This window comes from Lissotriton helveticus, chromosome 6 (assembly GCF_964261635.1).
Source record: "Lissotriton helveticus chromosome 6, aLisHel1.1, whole genome shotgun sequence".
Classification (NCBI taxonomy): Eukaryota; Metazoa; Chordata; class Amphibia; order Caudata; family Salamandridae; genus Lissotriton; species Lissotriton helveticus.
The window spans coordinates 1,772,106,872-1,772,129,475 of NC_136067.1; the positions used below are offsets into that span (position 1 = coordinate 1,772,106,872).

Here is a 22,604-nt window from a genome sequence, read left to right on the forward strand (position 1 = left end):
CCTAACAAGGAGTTCTACGAATTCCTCAAAATCAAAGCAGCTGTCACCAAAGCAGGACTAACGAAACTAACACCCACCATCATACAATACGCACAAAACTTAAACAAGACGGGCCACCAAATAGCACAAATCTACAAGCTAATCACACCACGCACCACTACCCTAAACAACAAGACGCTGGCATTCTGGGAGGAGACCATACAGAGACAGCTGAACGAAGTGGAAAGAGCCAAACTATGGACGACAGCGTCCAAAAACAAAATCACACCACAGCTCGCACAAACCAAATTCTGGCTACTTCACAGGTTGCACTGGACACCAGCGAAACTAGGGAGGGTTGGAGCCAGCGACAACAGCACATGTTGGAACTGCCAGAGCGCCACGGGAGACCTATCTCACATGCTATTCGAGTGCACCAAAGTCAAAGCTTTCTGGGGCAAGGTCTACAACGTCATAGACACAATAACGGGTAGCAAGATACAAAGAGGACTAGCCGGGGCAGCCACTGCATTCCTAGCGACAGAACTCCAGTCTAAAGAAATACGAGACCTGGTCGATGTCCTTCTAACGGCTGCAGTGAAAACGATTCTGGGTGACTGGAAGGACACCAGCAAAGCCACTTTCAAGCGCTGGTTCAACTGGGTAACCTTCCTCAGGGGGGCAGATAATATCACCGCCAAGCAAAAGGCGGCAAATCATACAGCCAAGGAGAATATGTGGGAAGCCCTCGACGCATACCTGGAACGATAACCAACCCCCCCCCCCCCCCCCTTTTTCTCTCTCCTTTCCTTTTCTCTCTCTCAGGCCCCGCCAGGCCGCAATCTTGCAAGACCAGTACAGTATTAAGAATGTCTTTTCTATGGATATGTAAAAATTTTATTTTCAATAAAAATATTTTGAAATAAAAAAAAAAAATGCAACGTTTACACACAGTGTCGTGGATGATAACCTAAGTGTCTTCTGCTGGGGGATGCTTTTCAATCCTGCACTGCATCACATGAAAGCGTTCCTCCCTCTTTGCTCAGTTGAGCCTCTCCGAAAGGAGAAAGGTGCTCAGGAAAATGAGGACACAGACCAGACCGCCTGTAATGTTACGAGGAGTGCACCAAGAAATAAAACATAAAACTGAGGGGCCTGGGGTCAACATTTGTGGCAATATCAGTGAGATGAGATCAGCAGGCGCACAACGCCCATTGGGCTCAAAGGGGTTCGCCCGGCCTGAGAAAACTTCCCCGGCACACACAGCCCCACCCGAGTACTTCACCTGTCTTTGAAATCCCATTTGCTTGTTAATGAGGCTTTGTTGTTTTGTTCTCACCCATTCTTTGATCCACTGCATCTCCACCCTACCTATTGCTGGAAGAATTCGCCCACCCCCCTGTCAGACCATCCCTTCTGGAAATTCCTGATTGCCTTACAGGCCTGTCTGCCCCCTGGCGGGCACGCGGAATGTCCACGGCTCGGCGTGATTAACTCACTTATCTGCTGCGCCCCGATCGGTCGCCTATTGACGCTGCGCGTCAGGCGCTGCGCAGCCCGGGGCAGCGCGCGGCATTCGCTCTGCTTGGAGGGGAGAAGGATAAATACTGCCAGGCGGGGGGAGAAGACCTGCAGTGCCACACAGGGAGCGTCCAAGGATCGTCGAGGCTCTCTTTAAGGACGGACACACGGGTGCAGAGAGAGAGACACTCTAACCTCGGTTCTCCCTTTGCCAAACTCACCCTACGCGCACTAAGTGCTGACAGCAGTGGCAGCCTGTTGAAGACAGTGCCCCTGTGCAACCAGTAGCATTGTGCCCGCAAAGGAGTCTCGTGCCAACCGAGGTTACACAGAGCCAGCAGCAGAAGCAACCGAGTGAACCCTCACCCAAGCGCGCCCAGCAGCAGAACCCGCCGAGGACCCGCAGCGCCTAGAAGCACTCTCCGCCCCCCGCAGACCGACAACCATGCACTGCGAGCAGCAAGTCCCGGTCGAGCAGATGAACGGCTTCCACATCAGCAGCGCTGAAATGAACTGCAACTGCATGAGCGCCTACAGCGCCAACAGCGGCCCTGTGGCCGAGGTGAAGAAGGCGCTAAAGCAGAGCAACTTCTCGGCTTGCACTAAGGACGGGGCCAAGGAGTCCGAAGACCAGCTGTCCTCCCTGCAGGACGCCTACACCACCATCCTCCGGGGCTTGGGCGAGGACCCGGCGCGAGACGGGCTGCTTATGACCCCCAGCCGGGCGGCCAAGGCCATGCAGTTCCTCACCAAGGGCTACAAAGAGAACATCCGGGGTAAGAAGCATTACCGCGGCCGGCGCGGGCGAGTGTGTAGGGTATATTATGTGATATAATGTGATATATCCTGATGTGTCGAGTTAGGAGTGTTTTGTCCGTAAGATGCATCAGCACCTCGTGAGGGGTAGTAACTAGTAGGCGCTATATGATTGCCATACCATTTCTTTGCCGTTACCCTGCTTCTAGGCTCTGCTTTGCAAAAAAAAACATCCGCTTCCACTTTCGGTATATATAATAAATGTGTGGCTGCAAGAGGAGGGAGCGAGAGTGCGACAGAGAGGGGGCAGTTTGCAGTGTGTGACAACACCAGCGACGACATCAGGTGGGTAAAAAGTCTGACTTTCACTGAGATATATACAAGTAATGTGCACGGATGAAGAACTCAGTGGGGCTTATTTACAAGCCTCTTGCGCCACTTTTGCGTCATTTTTAACATGGGAAAAATTACGCAAAAGTGGCTAGTAAATAATCCCCAATGTGTTTTTATGACGCTAGTGCTTCGAATCAGGATCGCCAAACAGATTCTTAATTATGAAAATAGAACACAAATCAGAGCAACAGTAATCCTTAAATCTTCAGGTTTTTTGACAGAATATTTAAAATGTTGTAGACGGTTTGTTATTTCACAATTCATAATCTTTTGGATTGCGATTAATTTTATGGAATACTTTTTCGGTCACACATAACATACACATGCCATAGAGGGTTGGACTGGGAACGAAATTAGTCCCGGGCACCAAAATAAAAGTGTCCCTTAGTGAATTATTATTATTTTTTTTTTATTTTTAACGACTTGTAGAGCGCCTGGTGACCCGAAGGCATCCCCGCGCTGTAATGATTTTGATATCCAGATGAGATGGAGGAGAAAAAAGAAGAAAAGAAGAAAAGGGGGGGACGTTATTTCGGAAATAGAAGTGTTTTCAATTTTTTTCTAAAAATAAGATAGCTGGGTTCCAGTCTGAGGGTAGGGGGGAGTGAGTTCCATCCGGAGGAAGCTTTCACAGAGAAGCGTCGGCCTCCAGTGCGTGTCTTTTTAAATTTGGGGATGTTGGCTAGATGTTCATTCTCGGACCGCAGGGATCTGGGAGCTATATAGGGGGTTACCAGGTCGCTGAGAATCGGAGGGCCAGCTCCATTAATCAGTTTGTAAGCCGTGCACATGGCTTTGAAATCCACCCTTTGACGCACCGGGAGCAATAACAGGCCTGTCGGGGCAGCCCTTCCGGGACTGGCGGATTGCCTTACAGGCCAGCCTGGCACTGGTCGTCTGTGTGTCCTGTAGAGGAGGGTCAGATTGTCAGCTTGGAAGGGCTGGTCTGTCTGTCCTGCAGTGCAAGGAGAGCGCCCCTCCACCAGAAAACCGCATGAGAATAGAGCATCTATGAGTGTGGCAGCAGCACCATAAAGACGAGCCTCTCCGTACAGTAACAGCTGGCATGGCAATAAAGTGTAAAGCGATGGGAAGGACCAGTCTTTCGGCACAGAAGTAAGGATTAGGCTTTCGGTACATGAGAGATGCTAGCCGGGTCTGGTGGCTTAGTGCACTATAGCATACACCCTAGGGGCCAGTGTCTGACCTCATGGTCACAGGTTCAGCCTTTCATCCTTTTGAGGTTGATAAAATGAGTATCATTGAGTTGGGTAACAATAAACATGTTTTATTCAGCTCCAAGGGGGTCACGGGTGAACGTGCGCTTTACAAATACACGTTATGTTATGTCTGCCGGTACAGGCCATGAGAAGGATTAGTGAGTACGAACAAGAGAAGAGCTGCTCTCCCAGCATAGGGAACAGGCTCCTCTGTTGGTGCATTTCAGAAGAAGGCTAGGCTGTTAGTACAGTGGACAACCGATGCTAGCATAACAATGAAGTGCATAACCAGGAAAAGGGTGTCAGTACAGAACACAATAAGGACCAGTGTGTCAATAAAGAATGTAACGAGGACTAGCCGGTCTCAGCAGTCCACAATAAGGGGTGTCCTGTCAGTACAGCAGAGGAGAAGAGCTAGCATATCAATAAAGTACAAACGGAGGGCTGGTCTGTCATCAAAGCTCAGGAGAAGAGCAAACACATAAATAAAGCACCTAAGCGGGGCTAGTCTGTAGGCAGAACAAATGCAGTGCTTAATTTGTAAAATATTAAGTGCCAGGGCTCTGACTAGGAGGCCACTGCTTCTTGCAACACCCATCGCCCCTGTCATCACTGACAAAACAAGTACTAACCATCTCCCTCGCATGTAAATGCGACAGTTCAGATTATTCCAGGTCCCCAAAGCTAAAGGAACGGCTGGAGAGGTAGGAATCAGTAATTTTTAATGTATATTGTTTTCCTAAACAACAGTTATACTGCTCATCTCTAAATTACATGAGCAGCGCCACCTTGTGGCAGACTGCCCTAAGCATGGCGTTGATAAATAGGTGCCGGTGCCGAGCACCGGAAACCAATTAGGTACCCGTGTTCAGCACTGGAAAGCTCCCGCTCAAATTAAGCACTGAGAATAGTTAGCACATCGATAAAGTGCAAAAGAAGGGTGAGTCTGTCAGAACAGAAAGAAGCTAGCACCTCAATTGAGCAGGTAAGTAGGGCGAGTCTGTCAGTACAGCACAGGAGAAGAGCCAGAGATTAAACAAGCATTTGCAATGCAATAAGTCTCGAGTTTGAGCTATTGGCATTGTAAAAGACAATTTCCTTTTATTTATGCTTTAGTTTTTAAAACATAAATTAAAGGCATTGTTATTTATAATGCCAATAGCTTAAACTCTCGCAAATGTGAGACCTATTGTGTTCCAATTGTTTGAAGGCATCGCTGAGTTGCCCCCTTCTGTCTCCCATGGCCCCTGAAGAGCTCCCTGTTTGCTACGAGTTAAATAAACAAGCCGGTGGTCACAACTGCACACAAGAGTCCCTCCTGCAGTAAGAGAAACTCTTAAAAGTAAATAGTGCTTACAGACTAAAGAAGACATACCGTGTAAAAACTGAAGGAAAAGGGCCAGTCCTATTGAGAGGTTACAAATGAAGACAAAGCGGTACTAAGGAGGTACTAACCAGCCTAATAACGAATCCAAAGCCAGCATTTACGAAGGGCAATGACACAAGCCAATGACAAATGTGGACGAAGAGTGGGCGGGGCATCAAGTACATACTCCAATCTAGCATGGCTCGCAGAGCAGCGCATGCGCTGCCCATGCTCGACCTAAAAAACAAATAAAGAGGACAATTCTATCAGGACAGCACCTGACCATTTACCAGAAGTATTCCACAGGTGTTTTAATGCCCTGTAACTCCAAGCCTGAATTCTAGCAGTGGGTCTTCCATCTTGTCATAGTGGTGTTTTTATTGCATTGTTTGGTAGCAGCTGCAGTGATAGGTTCTTGGTGTGGTAGTTCTAGACTTCTTTTTGGAACTTAAAGTTTTCTTTGGGCAAGTGGGCATGGTGAAGTTTAAGTCAATGGCTTGGTTCATTTGTGACAGTGGTTTGCTTTTGTTGATGGCATGCCCAACATGTGGACTGATTGGCTGAAATCGGCCACTGCTTATGCATTATAAAGTGGAGGCAGCAGTTATAATCCATTGATAATGAAATGCGAAATTTCTCACAGGTCTTGGGAGGCCACTCAGCATGATCACTAAAACAAATAGAACACCTTCCTATCAATATCTGCTTCCTCTCTCCTCCCCCTCTTAAATGTGCTCTCTGTATTGGGAACATTTTACATCCTCCACTGCAAGGTGTCCTATTCACTAGGCTGCAGGATGAGGTCGGACTGCAGCACAGAGCATGTGGGAGGAGAGCGTTAATGCCACTCTATAAAATCCACTTGGTCCTCAGTGTCATCAGCTGGTAATGGTAGAGTTGCAGAACTGAAGCAAGGACAGAAGTTGCACATCTTTACCAAGATGAGCAATTGGAGTGCAATGATAAAGGTAAGTAATGCAAAAACTATTAGGTGAGGACTCAGAACATTGGTGGTGATGCGCTGAGAGCCCTCTACAGGGGCTGGAACTGGATCAAATTTGCATCTGTGCCGATGCCCCATAGCATAATAATGGTAACTTTCAATGAATTCTGTATATGGGAGAGGCAATGATGCTGTTCCCTGTAGACTGTGGTGACACATATTATAAGGTGAAGCAAAGACTTAAAGTTGTCCAGTTTGGGTAGAAGGATGTTACCACTGGTGACTTTGTCCCACAGAGTCACACAGCACAACATCTTTTACATGTTGCACTGACTTTAAAAAACAAATCCCTTGGCTGGTTAATACATGGCTATGCAGCTGATTTGGAGACTGATTGTGGTTGCCTTTTAACCAATACATATTGATGTGGAATGTGAGGTGGCATCACTAAGATTTCTTAAAGAGATTAACACCCTTGCCAGCTTGTTAATTTAGGAGCCAACGGTTTAGCTGTGAGCCCAGAGCAGAGGTGCTTTCCCAAGAGGCAGGGGTGGAGTTAAGAGATGTTTTGATAGTTTGGCCAAGGGCTGATACAGAGGGGGATATTCCACGCCGTTGGTGACCATGTGTACTTATGTCTTGTTTGACACTCAGTTTGCACCCACATTTGTATGTCTTCTGTGTATGGATAGTGCATGAGCAGTGGTATCCGCATAGTCTATAAGACGCAAGGCCCAAACTCAGCGGCCTGATCAAGTGTCCAGGAGATTAATATGAAACAGCCACTTACTTCATCAGACTCTATTCATGCATGATTGCTGCAGTCCTCAGAAGTGCAGATTCTAGGGTGCCATTCTTTAACACCTTCAGTGAACACTGATTTTTTTTAGCCAACAGCAGGGTGTTTGAGTTCGTACTTTAAAACAAGGCCTACAGTGCACATGCTGTTGGGGAAAGCCAGGTCTGGCTAATGTTCACACATGATATGGGGTCCTCTTAAATGCTCGTCACTGGGGAATGCTATGGAGGCCAGGCAGGGTGGATGTGCCAATGCTTTCACTGAGCACAAAAAGTCCATCCACCACACAAGGAAACCAACGCTATAATAGTTTTTAATCTATATGTTTCCTTTTTTTTGTATTTTTATGAGTAGAGAATGCCTTTTACTTTATTCAGCCTAAGTGTACAGTTAGTTGGCTGTTGAATCTTGGAACAAGCTCTAAATTGTCACATGACCTTGGCACCATGCACTGAACCCATGGAACTGGTGTCCCTTTATGCATATAGTGCTCTGAGGAAATGGCTACTAATGTCATGGTTGGCAGCAGCTGGTGATAGCAACAATTACCCTCTGTCTATGTGACATTTCAGATCACGGATAGCAATCAGTAGTAGAGACAGGAACGGGCAGTAAAGCGTATGGTTAGAGCTCTGTTTATTTTCTGCCATGTCTGTTCTCTGCCGCCTACCACCTAATCTCAATAGCAAATAAGAACATAAGGGGCTAAGAAAGAAGTCAAACTTGAGATAATTTAAAAGGGCAGTTAACTTATCCCTGGTATTTTGGTGAACTGAGGTCACTTAGAACTGGTGCAGAAGTCATGCAGCAAACACTGCAGCTTTTGAATGCTTATCTTTGAAAGTGTTCATGTTGGATGCACTAGCAAAATACCAGCAGGGTTTCCTTTCTATATATTTCCGAAATTGATGGGCACATACCTGGTTTTGTACTGATCTCTTTGGAACTCAGACCTATTTGGAGAAAGGGTTATCTGCTTACTGTCCTCCTGGGTATGGACTTCCTGACTCATTCTGACCTTGCACCACCTCACTGTTTTCACAGTGCCATCTACATTAACTCATTTGCCATAGTTAGTGTAGTTGGTATGATTTTGTTTCTGTTAGACCTGGCATCATTGGCATTGTTTTCCCTGACTTTTTGCCTCTACCTCCTGTGTTTTTGATGCTGTGCTGGATTTCGTTTTTGCTGGTTTAGATGCTTTGGGCACTTTGCCACTGCTGATCAGTGTCAAAGTGCAAGTGCTCCCTCTGTAAACTGTTATTGTGATTGGTTCACCCTGATTGGCATATTTGATTTACCAGTATGTCCCTAGTAAAGTACACTAAGTGTGCCAGGGCTGATAAATCAAATGCTACTAGTGGGCCTGCAGCACTGATTGTGCCACCCACATGAATAGCCCTGAAAATATGTCTCAGGCCTGCCACCGCGGTGCCTGTGCGCAGTTTGTTAACTGCCATGTCGGCTTGGCAAGTGCACCCACTTGCCAGGCCCTAACCTTCCCTTTTCTTACCTATAGGACACCCCTATGGAAGGCCCAATGTACCCCCTGAGCAGGTTGCAGTGTATGTAAAAGGTAGGACATGTGCCGATGTGTGTAACGTGTCCTGATAGTGAATTACTGCCAATTTCATGTTTCACTATTGCAAGGCTACCTGTTCCTATAGGACATAATGGGTAGTTTGTTTATAACATCTTATAAACATCACACCCCTGGGAACAAGGTAGGAAAATAACGTTTAGTATGCCTGAACTCAGAATGTTACAATGCATTTTTTAGTGAGGGTGATATTTACATTCTGTGTTTGAAAATACCACTTTTAGAAAGTAGGTATTTTCGTGTTTAGCCATACAGTGTTCCTCTGCTAGGATGTGGATTGACTGTCTGGGTTTGGAGTGTCAGGGGCTGGGTAGAAGCAGTGGTTCCAGAGAGCCTGATGAGTCAGGGCTGGGATGAATAAACCTGGGCGGCATTTAGAGTAGGGGGAGGAGATTTCCTTTCACCATAATGGTCCTGGTCTGCTTTCCACAATGCTGTCTCTATCTCCTGCCAGGAAGAGGCACCAGAGGGGACTGAACTGGTTTTGTCTGGGCATAGGTCTTCTCTGCACAAATAGAATCAATCCATTTTTGGGGTAGAAGTATTGGACATTAAACCCCAGAGCTTTAGATCATTCCTGGAATTCAAGAGTAACCTTTGCCAAGGAGAAGAGCTGGAGAGACTGAGGAGAAGTACTGCCTGTTTGCTGTGTGGGGTTGACCTGCAGTTGCTGTTTCTGCCAAGGAAAGGAGAATGACGTAGTTGTGTCCCCTTCTTGAAGGAGATCTCCAAGGGCCTGTGTGTGCTGGCCTCCTATTCTGAAATCTCAGGGACAAAAAGACTTCACCCTCGGCTCCCCTGAACTCCGCTGCTGTGAGTTCTGAACTGCCAAGAGGTCCTGTGCCAGTTTTGGACCTCTGGAGGTTGTTGCTGCTGTGTGGGAGCTGGAATAAATAGGAAACTCAAAGAACTACAGAAATCGATGCATCGCTCTTCTTGCGGCTGTTTTTCTGACGCATCTTGACAAAGCAAGAAGAATTTCCACGCATCGTTGCACTGCTGTAAAAACCGACACAGCGCCTGTTGCTGTGGCAAGAATCCACGCACCGATGGAGTGCGGCTGAAGAGGACCGACGCAGCACCACTCAATGCCGCCGCATCAATCGCCAACATATCCCGGATTTCTGCACATCATGCCTGTGCGGCAAGTTTTCCCGACGCATCACCTGCCAACCAGAACCATCACAAAGAATCGATGCATCACTCCCCATACAGACTGGATTCGAGGCAACTCGTCCTCAGTGGGCCGCAGAACTGTCGCATCGCCTCCCCACTGTCTCAGGAGTGTCGTATCTCTTTGTTTTCCGACACTGCGGCTGTTTGGTTTTTGCAACTTTTACGCATCTACAGGCACCACCCACGGTATACCCGTAGGTGCTAAGTAGTGCAAAGCAGACTTATTTTTTAGTGTTTTCCAGCACACTGAAAAGTAAATTGGTAAAAAGAAGATTTTGCAGTGTTAAGTGTCAATTTCGTGACACAAACATGATGCTAAATCTTATTAAATATACCCTAGTGTTAAGCATCTGCTTACTTCCATATGATTCAACAGCAGCCTGAACTTTCTTTTGCTGTCGTTTGGGCCTGCTCTACAGATTTTATAAAGTATCCCAAAAGGGGGCATTAATCATGATGGTTAGACTTTGCGAACTCAGATGTGGTTTGTCTATTGGAGCAACCATCGGCTCTGTCGTATAGCTCACTTAAATTAAAAAACATCCAGATTAATCTGGGAATGGACCATACAAAAGTCATTATATCTGCTTTCTTGCTGTCATCAACATTAATCTTTATCTCATCCCGAGTCACACTGTTCTTAAACCAGTCTTGGATGTGAGCACAAAGAGGACAAGTGGGTGTGATTGTCAGGACATGGTCATGAGGATTCTATAATGCCCCGGCCCATTTGCTATCGGAATGGAATTTTGTTTATGTGATGCTGGGACATATATCACATGATTGGGCTTATTTAATGCTGTCTGCAGCATTAAATAAGGAGGCAAGCCAATGCCCAGCCCCGTCCAAAATGTGAAACAAAGGAGCAAATGATAAAATCAAATCACAAGAAACTAAGCCCACATTCAGAATACATGCCACTTTGTCTCTAAAATAGGCAGTCCAACCAGCTTTAACAACATGCATGTTTAACAAGTTAATATTATTCTTCTTACATGTCTATTGATTTGGCATAAAAATATATGCTTAATTAACCATTGCAGCGGGCAGGAGGCAGCACTGCAGTGTATTAGTTCACAGGTATCATATTTTAGACATCTTGTTGTTAACTTTGTACCGGACTCTGTACAGTTTTTTTCTCTTTGCACTTCATTCTCCTGGACCTATCCGCAGCATTTGACATGGTCTCATACCCCATCCTAATCTAGCACCTGCACGAGATTGGCATCCACGGACTTATTCTCTGCTGGATCTGCTCCTTATTAACAGAAAGAACACAAGCTGACACCCTGGTACCTTACTCCCCCAAAACCTCATCTGAGTGGTGCCTCAAGGTTCATCGCTTAGCCCCACCTTCTTCAACAGATTTATCATCCCGCTGGCTAACGTCATCCGTGCAAACGGCATCAACATCCTCTCCTACATCAATGACACACAACTCATACTTTCCCTCTCAGATAAGACCCCGAACACAAGAATCAAGTTCCCCACTTGCATGACTGAATTCGCCAGCTAGATAAAAAGTCAGTTGTCTCAAGCTCAACACTGACAAGACAGAAGTAGTGATCGTTGACAAGAACACCTCACCATGGGACTCCACATTGTGTCCTGCTAAACTCAGAACCACACCCAGCAGCCAATACCAAGAAGTGCAGGGGCACACTGGTTCTAAACTAGACTTAACTAAAAGTCTGCACACTAAAGAGCTTAAAGCAGATTCCTGCAAGCATGTCCCACAGAGAGATGTGAGCAATCCCTTACCTGGCTGTGGGCCTAGTGCTGAGAGCACGTATCAGAAAAACCGCAGAAGCCGGGGGCACCATGTGTGGCTGCCCAGTTTACTCCAGGAATTACTACCGCTACAGGCCGCAGGTCATGGCATAGAGTGATAATATGTTCTGACAGCTCTATTTGTGCCGTAAACCAGGATGCAACTTTAAGCCATGATTCAGCTGAAGCAAGGGATGCTTTGTAAAGCTCAGAACTCACGTCACCACTGCCACATCGGAAGTAAATTCAATGCAAGCAGGTGGACTAATGCATTATGCAAATCGAATAAAGTACTTCTAATAGTATGTGTTTATTACACTTTTAGAATTAGATAATGTCATTTCTGCTGCATCATATCAGGGCCGGCCTAAGGCATGTGCAAGCTGTGCACCTGCACAGGGCCGCCAAACCCCAGGGGCCGCCACGCCAATATATATCCTTAGATACATATTTGCGTGGCGGCCCCTGGCAGGGATTTGGTGGCCTCGGGCCCCCCTACGTACACTCCCTGCTCAGGGCCTCCGTGAACCTAGAGCCGGCCCTGATCATATTCTGTATTGTTTCTAAAATATAGCATGCCCATAGTTGGTCACATATAGAAAGATGCTGCAAGCAGGACAACATATTGGCCTGCAGAAAACACATCACTTTTTATAGGCCTTGAATATAATGTTTTATGGCAATTTAGAAGTGAATGTTGCTGTATCCTGCCCAAGAGTTCAGTGGAATGTAAACCTAAAATGGTATACAAGGTTGTGTGATGTGTCGCTGTTGTTAACTGCATATTGTACTTTGGTAGAGATTGTATTATAATCTGCTATGCTTGTGATGCCTTCTGTGCACACCTCCTTTGTTTGCTGCTCTGCTAAGCAGTGTGTGATATCATGGAATGTTGGTGAGTGACTGGAGGTTGCTTGGCAGTTGGAGGGAGTGGGCTGAGCAGAGGGGATGCTGCTCCTGGTGGAGTGCTTAACTATGTGACTTGTAACCTGTAAAACCGAGTACCATTCTAGTGGGCAATAGTAATATCAGTCTGTCACAATGTTTTAAAACAAGATAGGTGGCTGAAAGTGACTACTTGGAATACTTCTACATTAGGATACCACTACAAAGAACATACAGCCAGCACGGGAGGGATACCTGTAGGGTGACCAGATTTTCAAAGCCAAAAAACAGGATATTCAACAGACACAGAAGAAGGATTGTAATTATAGCTGCATTCGACTAAGTATACATTAACACAAAAGCTAGAGACAATGTTACATAAATGCGCCTTGTATACTAATAGCGATACCCATTGCACGTCATTAGACAGTCATTTTTGTGGTAATCACAGGAGGGCATTAAATGCAAATATTCTGATCCTTATTAAGTTTCTATATACAGCATAAAAACAGGACAAAGTTGAGACAGGGTTAGGGTTGTGAACCGTGGCAATGGGTGATACGGTAGTGCCAGCTGACCTGAAATGCTCTGTGCAGACTCCTAGTTCTTGTTTTGATTGTCGTGCCTGATTTGCATTTCACAAATGGAAGCTTTTGCAATTGTTTTTAAAATGGCATATGCCACAAAACTAAGACATGCTATGTGGCATGTTACATGTCAAGCTCATCTACTACCTTTTTTTTCTCCGAAGGAAGTTGTCAGAATTAAACAGTTATTTTCAGTAAAGAGATGCCTGCCTTTCGAGCACTCTGTAACAAGGATCATCACAACAGAGGGTCAGATCCATGAACAACACTCAAAGGGTAGATCTCTTGCTCAACTGACTCCCTCTAAAACAAAACATGAATTACATTTGGAGAAAACTGTCAGGGCATCGGGACATGCACCCAAAAATCAGGAATGTCCTGGCAAATTAGGGACATCTGATCACCCTAGATACCTGGCTAAATCCAATCTTGGGTAAGCTCAAAGAAACCACTAGACACAGACAAACCCACCTGGCATTGTTTCAACAGCAATTCATGAGCACAGTACAATGCAATAATTATTCAGTTAGTATGGTAACAGAAGGAGGGCTTGTCTCTCACTACTGCAACCACAGAAGAAACTTGGAAAGATAGGAGATGCATCCAAAACAAGAGTAAATCTATCATAGCTTCCTGTCTGCAAAACAAAATATTATGCAACAAGTCTAGGAGCAGAATCCAGATGTGCCAGACATCCTTCCATAACGAACCATTCAATGTGGAGTGACAGGATCCATCGCGACAAGACAGATCGGTTTGATTTATGCTATTTGTGTTTGTTGACTAGAAGCCAACACAGTGAATATACCACTTATGAGAACAGCACTACAACAAATGAGGTAAATAGAAGGGTAAATATTCCAACCCTAGAGCCTCAAAACTAACTTCCCTTTGATCTTAAATCTTGCCCTACCCATAAGCCTAATAGTAAATCTTACCCCAGCTCTGGCCCTAAGCTTAAACCTAAACTTAACCCCAACAGTAACCCTGCATTTTAGGTAAGAGTAACGCCAACTATAAACCAGGGCTAAGCCCACTCTCTACTACCAACCCGTAAACTGAACAGTATGCTGTGTAGTGGTTTTATCACTGGTGGTGCTGTCACTGATGGCCATTTCAGTATTGTGGCATCTATGTCATTGAACACTCATGCAGTGAATTCTATGTAATTGAACACTCATGCGGTGAATTCTATGTAATTGAACATTCATGCAGTGAATTCTATGTAATTGAACACTCATGCAGCGAATTCTATGTAATTGAACACTCATGCAGTGAATTGTATTGAATTGTATTGTAATTGCATTTATATAGCGCTTACTACCCCTGACGAGGCGTCGAAGCGATTTTTCGGCGGGTAGCACGCTACTCCGGGACCCATAGAGGATTAGTGTTGAATTAGTATAGTGAAACATGCAAGTACATTTTAAGTGGTGGATAGGTTAGTCAGTTATTTGGATTTGGAATGATAGCAGAAGGATAGAGGAGGACAAAGGTTTGTATTTATTTATCGCTCACTTGTTGACGCATGCTATTCAGGAAGCCTATAAAGGATTAGTGGTGAATTAATATGGTGAAATATGAGGTAATTTCAGTGGTGGATATTAGTCTGTTACTTGGAGTGAGAAGGATAGCGGATGGATAAAAGGGGAAGAAAGATTTGCTTTCATATAGCACTTGTTACCCCTGATGGGTGTTGAAGCGCTTTTCTGGCGAGTAGCACGCCACTCCAGAACCCATAAAGGATTAGTGTTGAAAATTAGTATAGTATAAATATGAAGTAATTTGAGTAGTAGATATGTTATTCAGTTATTTGGGCAGTATATTAGTATAGTTGAATGTGGAATATGGAATTTGAGAAGTGAACATGTTAGTCTGTTCATTTTGATTGAAAAGGATAGTGGAGGGATAAAAAAGTGAAGGATTAAAAAAAAAAAAATTAAGGTCTTAGCAGTAGGAAGAGGCTTTTGGATGAGTAAAAAGGAGTTTTGGGGGAAGGAGTCAGAGGGGAGAGTTTAGAAAGATTTGTTTTAGGGGATCGGTGTAGTAAAAAGAGGTGTCATATGATGCAAGGAGGGGTAGAGCAGGAGAGAGTCTAGAAAGGGTAATTTTGGCGATCATAGTAGTGGTATGGGGTTTGGGATAAATGAGAGAGTGGATGTAGAGGATATATTGCTAGATCTATAGGATGAGAGATAGGGTAGTGCATTAGAAGGAGTAGTAGAAAAAAGTTTGAGATGAGTCAGAAGGTTTGGCTAGAAGATATATAGAGCGAAGTATATGCTGAGAAATAGGCTAGTGCATTGGAAATGCTAAATTAGAAGAAAGTGATAAATATATAGATCCATAAGTACATTGAAAGTATATAGATACATAAAGGAAGTAAGTAGATTTAGATTAAATATATTTGATAGAGGCACATGATGAGAAATAGGGTAGTGCATTGGATATGCTTTTTCAGAAGAAAAGAAACAGACACACAGATCCAAGTACATGGAAGGTACATAGATGCACAATGGAAGTATGTACATGTAGACCAAAGAAGATTTTTATTTATTGATGATTATTATTATTATTATTATTGTTATTATTATTATTATTATTTTATTTTTTATTTTCTCTGAACAACATAATTATTTTACATGTTATATAAAGTAATACACAAAGATAGGTACATATCTATAGTGAAAACAATTGCTTATATACAGAGGGATATGCTGTAAATGTATTTTTCCGTATGGTGCTTATGTGGGGAAGAGCCATATCTTGAGTAGTTTTCTGAAGATACAGTGGTTGTCGGTGGATCTTATGTTGGGGGGTAAAGAGTTCCATGGTTTGGCTGCTTGAACAGAGAAGGATGTGCCACCCATAGTTTTTTTCTTGTATGGTGGGATTTTGAGGCGAGATGCTCCTTTAGAGCGGAGGTTCCTTTGTTGAATGTGTTTGGTGATTTTATTCCTGATGAAGAGTGGTCCTATTCCATGTATTGCTTTGTCGGTAATACAAAGCAGCTTGAACGTGGATCTTCTGGCAACCGGTAACCAATGCAGGGCTTTCAAGGCAGGGGAGATGTGGTCTCGTGGTTTGATATGGAAGAGTAGTCTGGCAGCCGAGTTCTGAATCTGTTGTAGTCTTTTCATGGTCGTTAAAGGTGATCTGTGGTAGAGGCTATTGGCATAATCGAATTTGGATAGAACAAGGGAGATGGTAGGTTGGGCCTTGTGTGGAAATCCCAAATGAGGGAAAATTTGTAGCAGCGCTTTTGTAGTAGCAAAGCTTGATCTTGCTAGTTAATCCACTTGGACATTCATCGACAGCTTGGAGTCCATGGTCATTCTAAGGTTTCTTACTTCCTTCGATACTTTAGGCAGTGATCCCAGTTCATCAGGCCATGCGGCAAGCGGGTTGTAATTTTTCCAATCGCCACACATGAGTATTTCAGTTTTTGAAGCATTCAATTTGAGATGGCTCCAAGACATCCACTGATCCACGGCTCTGAGACAGCTGAAAATTGGTGATTTTCCAATGTCTTTGGGGCATTCCAGTTTAAGGAGTGTCATCTGCATAGCTGTAGCACGTGAGGTGAAATTTATTGATCAGTACTGGTAAAGACTTCATGTAGATGTTGAAAAGCATGGGCGAGATGATAGAACCTTTAGGGACCCCTGCTTTTGTGGAGTATGCTTTGGACGAAAAAGGTGCGGTGTGGATGACATTAGTTCTGTTTCGAGATGGCAAGGAGGGCAGATTCCCGGATGGAATCCTGTTCAGAAATCCGAAAGTATGTCATTCTCTTCAATGAATTGTGACATCTGGGCGAACGCTGCTCTTTCTATCAGTGTGCCCAGGAAAGGTCCATTTCTAATGGGTCTGTAGTTGTCAGGGTTAGGTGGGTCCAAGTTTGTTTTCTTCAGTAAAGGGCGTATGTATGTCTTTTTGAGTTCTTCTGGAAATATTCCAGTAGTTAAGGAATCGTTGATGATTCTTCTTACTGGAATGGCAGCAGAGGTTGATAAAAGAATTGAACATTCATGCAGTGAATTCTATGTAATTGAACACTCATGCACTGAACTCTCAGCAATCTGGGTGAACTGGAGAAGTGCAATGTGACGCACTACGGAAAACAAACTACTACTATAATATTATCATTATTATTATCATGTCCACAATGCATGGCCCAAGGAGTGACAACAACTTCCATGATTGGCTTCAAAAGATATATCATACAGTTTAAACAGTGTGTGTAAAGACTACCTCTCTGTCTGCATCTTCCTCACAACTTCACTCAGACGCTTCGGAGCTTCTTAACAAATGTGGTTTGAATCATCGGTGGAATTTAAGTAAGACACAGCTATACTGTGTATCCGGGTGCCAGAGAACTTGAGAGGGTAGTGTTATGGATGGAGTAGAAAATGCAGAAGTGGTCTCCTGGATTTAGTTTGTTGTTGGGGGGTGCTGGTGCCTACACAAGAGCTACCTTATGCTGCAGTAACCTGTCTGGATTAGTGCCACTTCTTGATGGCCCAGTAACTAAAGGGAACCATAAAACTAAGAGATGGGCAAGATGCATGATAATGCTCTCCAAAATGTGTTTACAACAGCACACAATAATGCAGCAGAAAGGGAACAAAGAAGAGTTTCAGACTTTGTTAGAAATGCCAGCATTATTTATGAATCCAGTTCCCCATCTTTTTCACAGAGGAAGTCAACAGTAGCATGCTTAGGTTACAAATCTTGTTACACTTTGATCGGAACCGTACAAACCTTGTTGGGTGGCATTAGAATTATTTTTGTGAAGCTCTGAAATTTTAAAGCACTTATTTTCACATGTGGCTTGGCAGGAAGGATATGTTTGAGGTGTTCTCCCAAATAAGTCAGAAGAAAGAAATAGGTGTTTCGAATGAATCCACACTTGGTGTTAGGGCACTCCAGTATTTATTAACGCAGTCTAGACATCTATCAACTGTGTCCTCCATGTCCAGATTAGGGAAGGGCTACAGTTCATATGGAAACTGACCCCACTAAAAAGGGTCCATCCCAGCACCATCGTTGTCAATGCATGTTCCAAAAGCAGGCGCATAAATTCAATCAAGCACTGCAGCAATCTGAGGCGGACCTCTAACTTGTTGCCTGCCACACTGTCTGTACACCACTGGCACTCTGCTTTAACGCAGAAACCAAGGCATAGAGGAGACCCACCACATGGTTAAATTATTGATTACATGCCAGTCCTAGGTGTGAGTTAGGTGGCTTTGCATTGGTGCCAGCAAAACTGAGTTTCTATTCAGTGTTAACCTAAGGATTTTGTTCTATTAATTCAAGGCCACACGATGCCAAACAATACTAAATTATATATTCATCTTAAACAAAGTCACACAAAAATAGTTGAAATGTGTCTTGCATAGGAACCCAAAAATCTTTCAGATGACACTATATAGATAGACAGAGTCAGAGGTAGAGGTAGACAGAGAGGGAGCAAGGTTTAGATAAAAAAAGAAATAGAATAGAGAGGGGTCAATAGAGCAAAGTTTCACTTTGCCAGGATGTCCCTTGGAGGACGTAGGCCCGGTGCAACTTCCCACTTTGCCCATGCTTTAATACATCTCTGTTTCTATTTGTGGGGGAGCGCATGCATGCATCAGTGCAATGAAAGGCAGTTCAAAAGCTGTGTTCTCTTTTGACAGCCACTTCAATTATGACCCAGTCGGCTCACCATCCTTCCAGGCACAAGGCCAGCCCTCGGGAGAAGCAAGCGTCGCAGACCAGTCTTCCCCCAGGGGATTTGCGCATGGCTGGAAGGACAAAGTGGGAGGGAGTCTTAAGGGAGGTCGCAGGGACGGGTCAAGTGTAGGGTATAAAGTTGTCAGGAAAGGAGGTTCTGGCCTCTTGCCTGACACCTCACGCCACTGGGATAGGGAGCTAAAAAATTAGTCCACCCACCCACCCTCCAGTTAAAAGGGGGAAAGCGGTGAGGTCAAGTGTGCCAGTTTAGGACAGGTTGTAAGGCTCCGGGGTTTGCGAAACTTTGGAGGGGTGGTGAGTCACATACAGGCGGAGCCATCCCTCGGGGTGTGGGGGGGGAAAGGTACAGGTGACTGTTGACGGAGCGCTGGGTGCAAGGAGCAGCAGAAGAAAGTCAAGGGTGGAGGTTTTAGAGGGCTGGGAAGGTGAAAACGGATGGATGGATGAGTTTACATCAAGAATGGGGAAGAGTGAAACAGATGAGATGGTTTGAGAATGGATGGGGAGTATGAGTTATTATTGGATAAAGTCATATATTTGCATCCTATGTTTATAATGTTGTGGAGTTATGATAACCGTGTCCTAATAAAATGGCCTTTTATGCTTGAAATAACAGCTTGGAGTGTAGTTATTGCGCAAATAGAAACATGTGCAGGTTCTGTCTTTGGTGCCCTCATCTCTTCCACAAACCAAGATCTGTGCCTTCTCTAATTTTTTTTTTTTGCTCTAACGCGAAATCTGATTACCTGTGGCAATCTGTGACTCCGACATACACCCTCCAAACTAAATTACACGATGGACGCTACCCCACCCGGAATAGGTGTGAAAACATTTTCCTACTGTAACTGCTGGTCTCTGACTCGCATAGTGTGTTTATACACTGTGTTTATACACGTGTTATGTACCATATAATGTCTTACTGTGCACTTTTGGCTAACAAACTAGGGTCCTCTTTCCTGCTGTCTCACTGCTGTGCTTCTACAGAACGCAGAGCTCAGCCTCTATGTCCTGTGATGTCACCTACGAGCTTTTGGTGCTTGCCAGGCGGTATACAACCTTTACAACGCAACTTTTACAACGACCTACCATTACCATGCATTTTTTACAACGCAGGATCCATTACAACGCATATCATTACAACGCATGTATTTACAACGCAGGTACCTTTACAACGCATACCATTACAACGTAAGTATTGGTAAGTATATCATTTTATTAAAAATATTATAAGTTTGGGTTTTTGGGTAAAGGGGTATTTTTAGGGTTCAGGGTCAGTTTTCAGTTTTTGGGTAAAGGGGTATTTTTAGGGTTCAGGGTCAGTTTTCAGTTTTTGGGTAAAGGGGTATTTTTAGGGTTCAGGGTCAGTTTTCAGTTTTTGGGTAAAGGGGTATTTTTAGGGTTCAGGGTCAGTTTTCAGTTTTTGGGTAAAGGGGTATTTTTAGGGTTCAGGGTTAGTTTTGGGTTTTTGGGTAAAGGGGTACAGGGTAAAAAGTAAATATAATTAAATTTAAATTACATTAAATTAAATTGATTAAATTAAATTAAATTACATTAATTAAATTAAATTAAATTAAATTAATTAAATTAAATTAAATTACATTATATTAATTAAATTACATTTAAAAAAATATTATATACTTACCAATACTTACGTTATAATGGTATGCGTTGTAAAGGTACCTGCGTTGTAAATACATGCGTTGTAATGGTATGCGTTGTAATGGATCCTGCGTTGTAAAAAATGCGTGGTAATGGTAGGCGTGGTAAAAGTATGCGTTGTAACGTCATACATCCTTGCCAGGCTCCTTTCCTCACAGCTATCACTGGATACAGCTGCACGTGCACTAGTATCAGTGGCGTGACCCCTGCCACGGAAGAGCTCTCTTGCACCGCTGCACGAGATTAATCGCGTGGTAGTAAACCAGAGGAAATCTTAGCTAATGACCTGTAGGGATGTGATTAGAATGGAAAACGCACCTACACAGTCAAGTAAAATCAGCCCTGAAATAATTGGATTGCTAATCTGCAGTTCTTTCATTTTTTTTCATCTTAATTCCTAATTACACCCTGCCTTATTTCAGTTCTCTTTCACCTGCGCTCTCTGTCCAGTCGTCTCCTCGTTTCATATAGCTTCCTTCTTTTTATCTCTTCTAGTGTCTCTCTAGGTTTTTTGTTGAGTTCAATCTTTTTCGAAAATATTGTTGAGGAAACGCTTTACACCAGAGTCAAAACACATACTACAGTGAATTTCACATATATTTAAAAGGTACATGTAACACACAGATTAACGGTTAAAATATATAACCAAAACAAACGACTGCAATTAATTAAGAATAATTCTAGGAACAAAAGTAATACGTTTTCAATCCCCTCCCAAACCTGCTGTGTGGGTGGGGGAGGGGGCAGAGTTGTGGGGGTGGTTGTGTTGTCTTCCTGTCTCACTACAGCTCTACAACTTTATATGTCTTTCTTTATCTATCTACAACTTACTCCATTTTCATGTATAACCCTGTCCATTGCTGTTCCAAACCTATTTATCTGTATATAGCTTTCTCTGTTTTCTGTCACTTTTCCTCTAGCTTTCTCTGTTATTCTTCCCCTACAGTGGATTACTGAACTGGAAAAAAATATGGACTTTTCCATAGACCTGCATCTACTCTTAAGTGACCATACAATAAAACACCATTTTGCTGTCTTCTTACTAGAGAATGTATATGGTTTCTGCACTTCACGCCAAAGCATATGCCAGTTGGCAAATTAACTAACATTATGTCTTCTGTGTCACACCTTCCTTCTGTTTAGTGGAACCACAGAACGTGTTCTAAATCTTACCCCAGCAAATGTTTACTTCCTTAGCAAGCTGCCTTTCACTTTTCATTCCTGTTTCTGTCTGTCACTTCCGCCTTCTTCACTTCACTTACGAACCCTGCTTCCAAACTCACAAAATCGAGGTCGTTTATTTTCGGTATATCTTTGGAATGCCTTGCCATTCCAGATATGGAACTACAGAACACTTCTTCGTGTTCAGAAAAATGTAATGAACATTTCTTTATTAAGGCAATTTTACATTCCAATGTACACACATGGCAGCTTGCAATGCGTTATCTTGGTTATTGTGTTAATGATTTGCTAGTATGTGTTTATTTTATGTTGTTTTGCGTACATAGTTCCATCAGTCCAATGGGTTATTCCACTTTTCGACACTTTATTTGACTTTTGCTAACCAAGCATCAACTGCTGTTTGCACTACTAAAATGGTGCTTCCCTTCACCCCCACTGCAACTCCTCTTGACATGGGGTTGAACTGGCATTGCGCCCAGTCACCACAAACAGTACGTGCTGGACTGTACCCGTGGGGAGCAGGGTCAAGACTGATTTGTAATTTTGTATATGGCTGGGTCCAAACTGGAATAGCATGGCAAGCAAAAAAAAACGATGGATTTAACCCAAATCTATAACTGGGGTGAATGTTTGATTTGTTCAGCATTCCCTCCATCATCTGTTCTTTTTGCACAAGTCACCACAAACTAGCACTGGAAGGCATCCAGAATTAATAAATGCTTCTTTATATATTGACTGAAGTGCACTGTGTCCCTCCTATGTTGCTACATTGTCACATTGGCAACATGGCTTTGGAGTTGAAATATGTCTCCATAGTCTATCCTTTGTGCATTATGCAGAAATCTTGCAACACATACATGCAACTTCCCTTACGCATTTTAGTTAGTCCTCGATATAACACATAGAGCCTGGGGTCTGCTACAACTATTATATTTGAAAAAACTTAGAATTTGAGTCACAAGTCCCAAATACATGTCATATTTCATTGCTCTCAGCTGATTCTAAATAGCTGAGCGGATTACATGT

The 22,604-nt window shown here is 43.7% G+C and overlaps 1 protein-coding gene across 1 annotated transcript in view; it reads left to right on the forward strand.

Moving 5' to 3' along the window:
* Positions 1 to 1,560: 1,560 nt before the first annotated feature.
* LOC144763745 (GTP cyclohydrolase 1-like) overlaps positions 1,561 to 22,604 on the forward strand; it is a 45,565-nt gene continuing 24,521 nt past the window's right edge. The window contains exon 1 of the mRNA XM_078649665.1: positions 1,561 to 2,276. Within this exon, the coding sequence (XP_078505791.1) occupies positions 1,946 to 2,276 (331 nt within the window). The 5' untranslated portion in view covers positions 1,561 to 1,945. The remainder of the gene's footprint in view (positions 2,277 to 22,604) is intronic.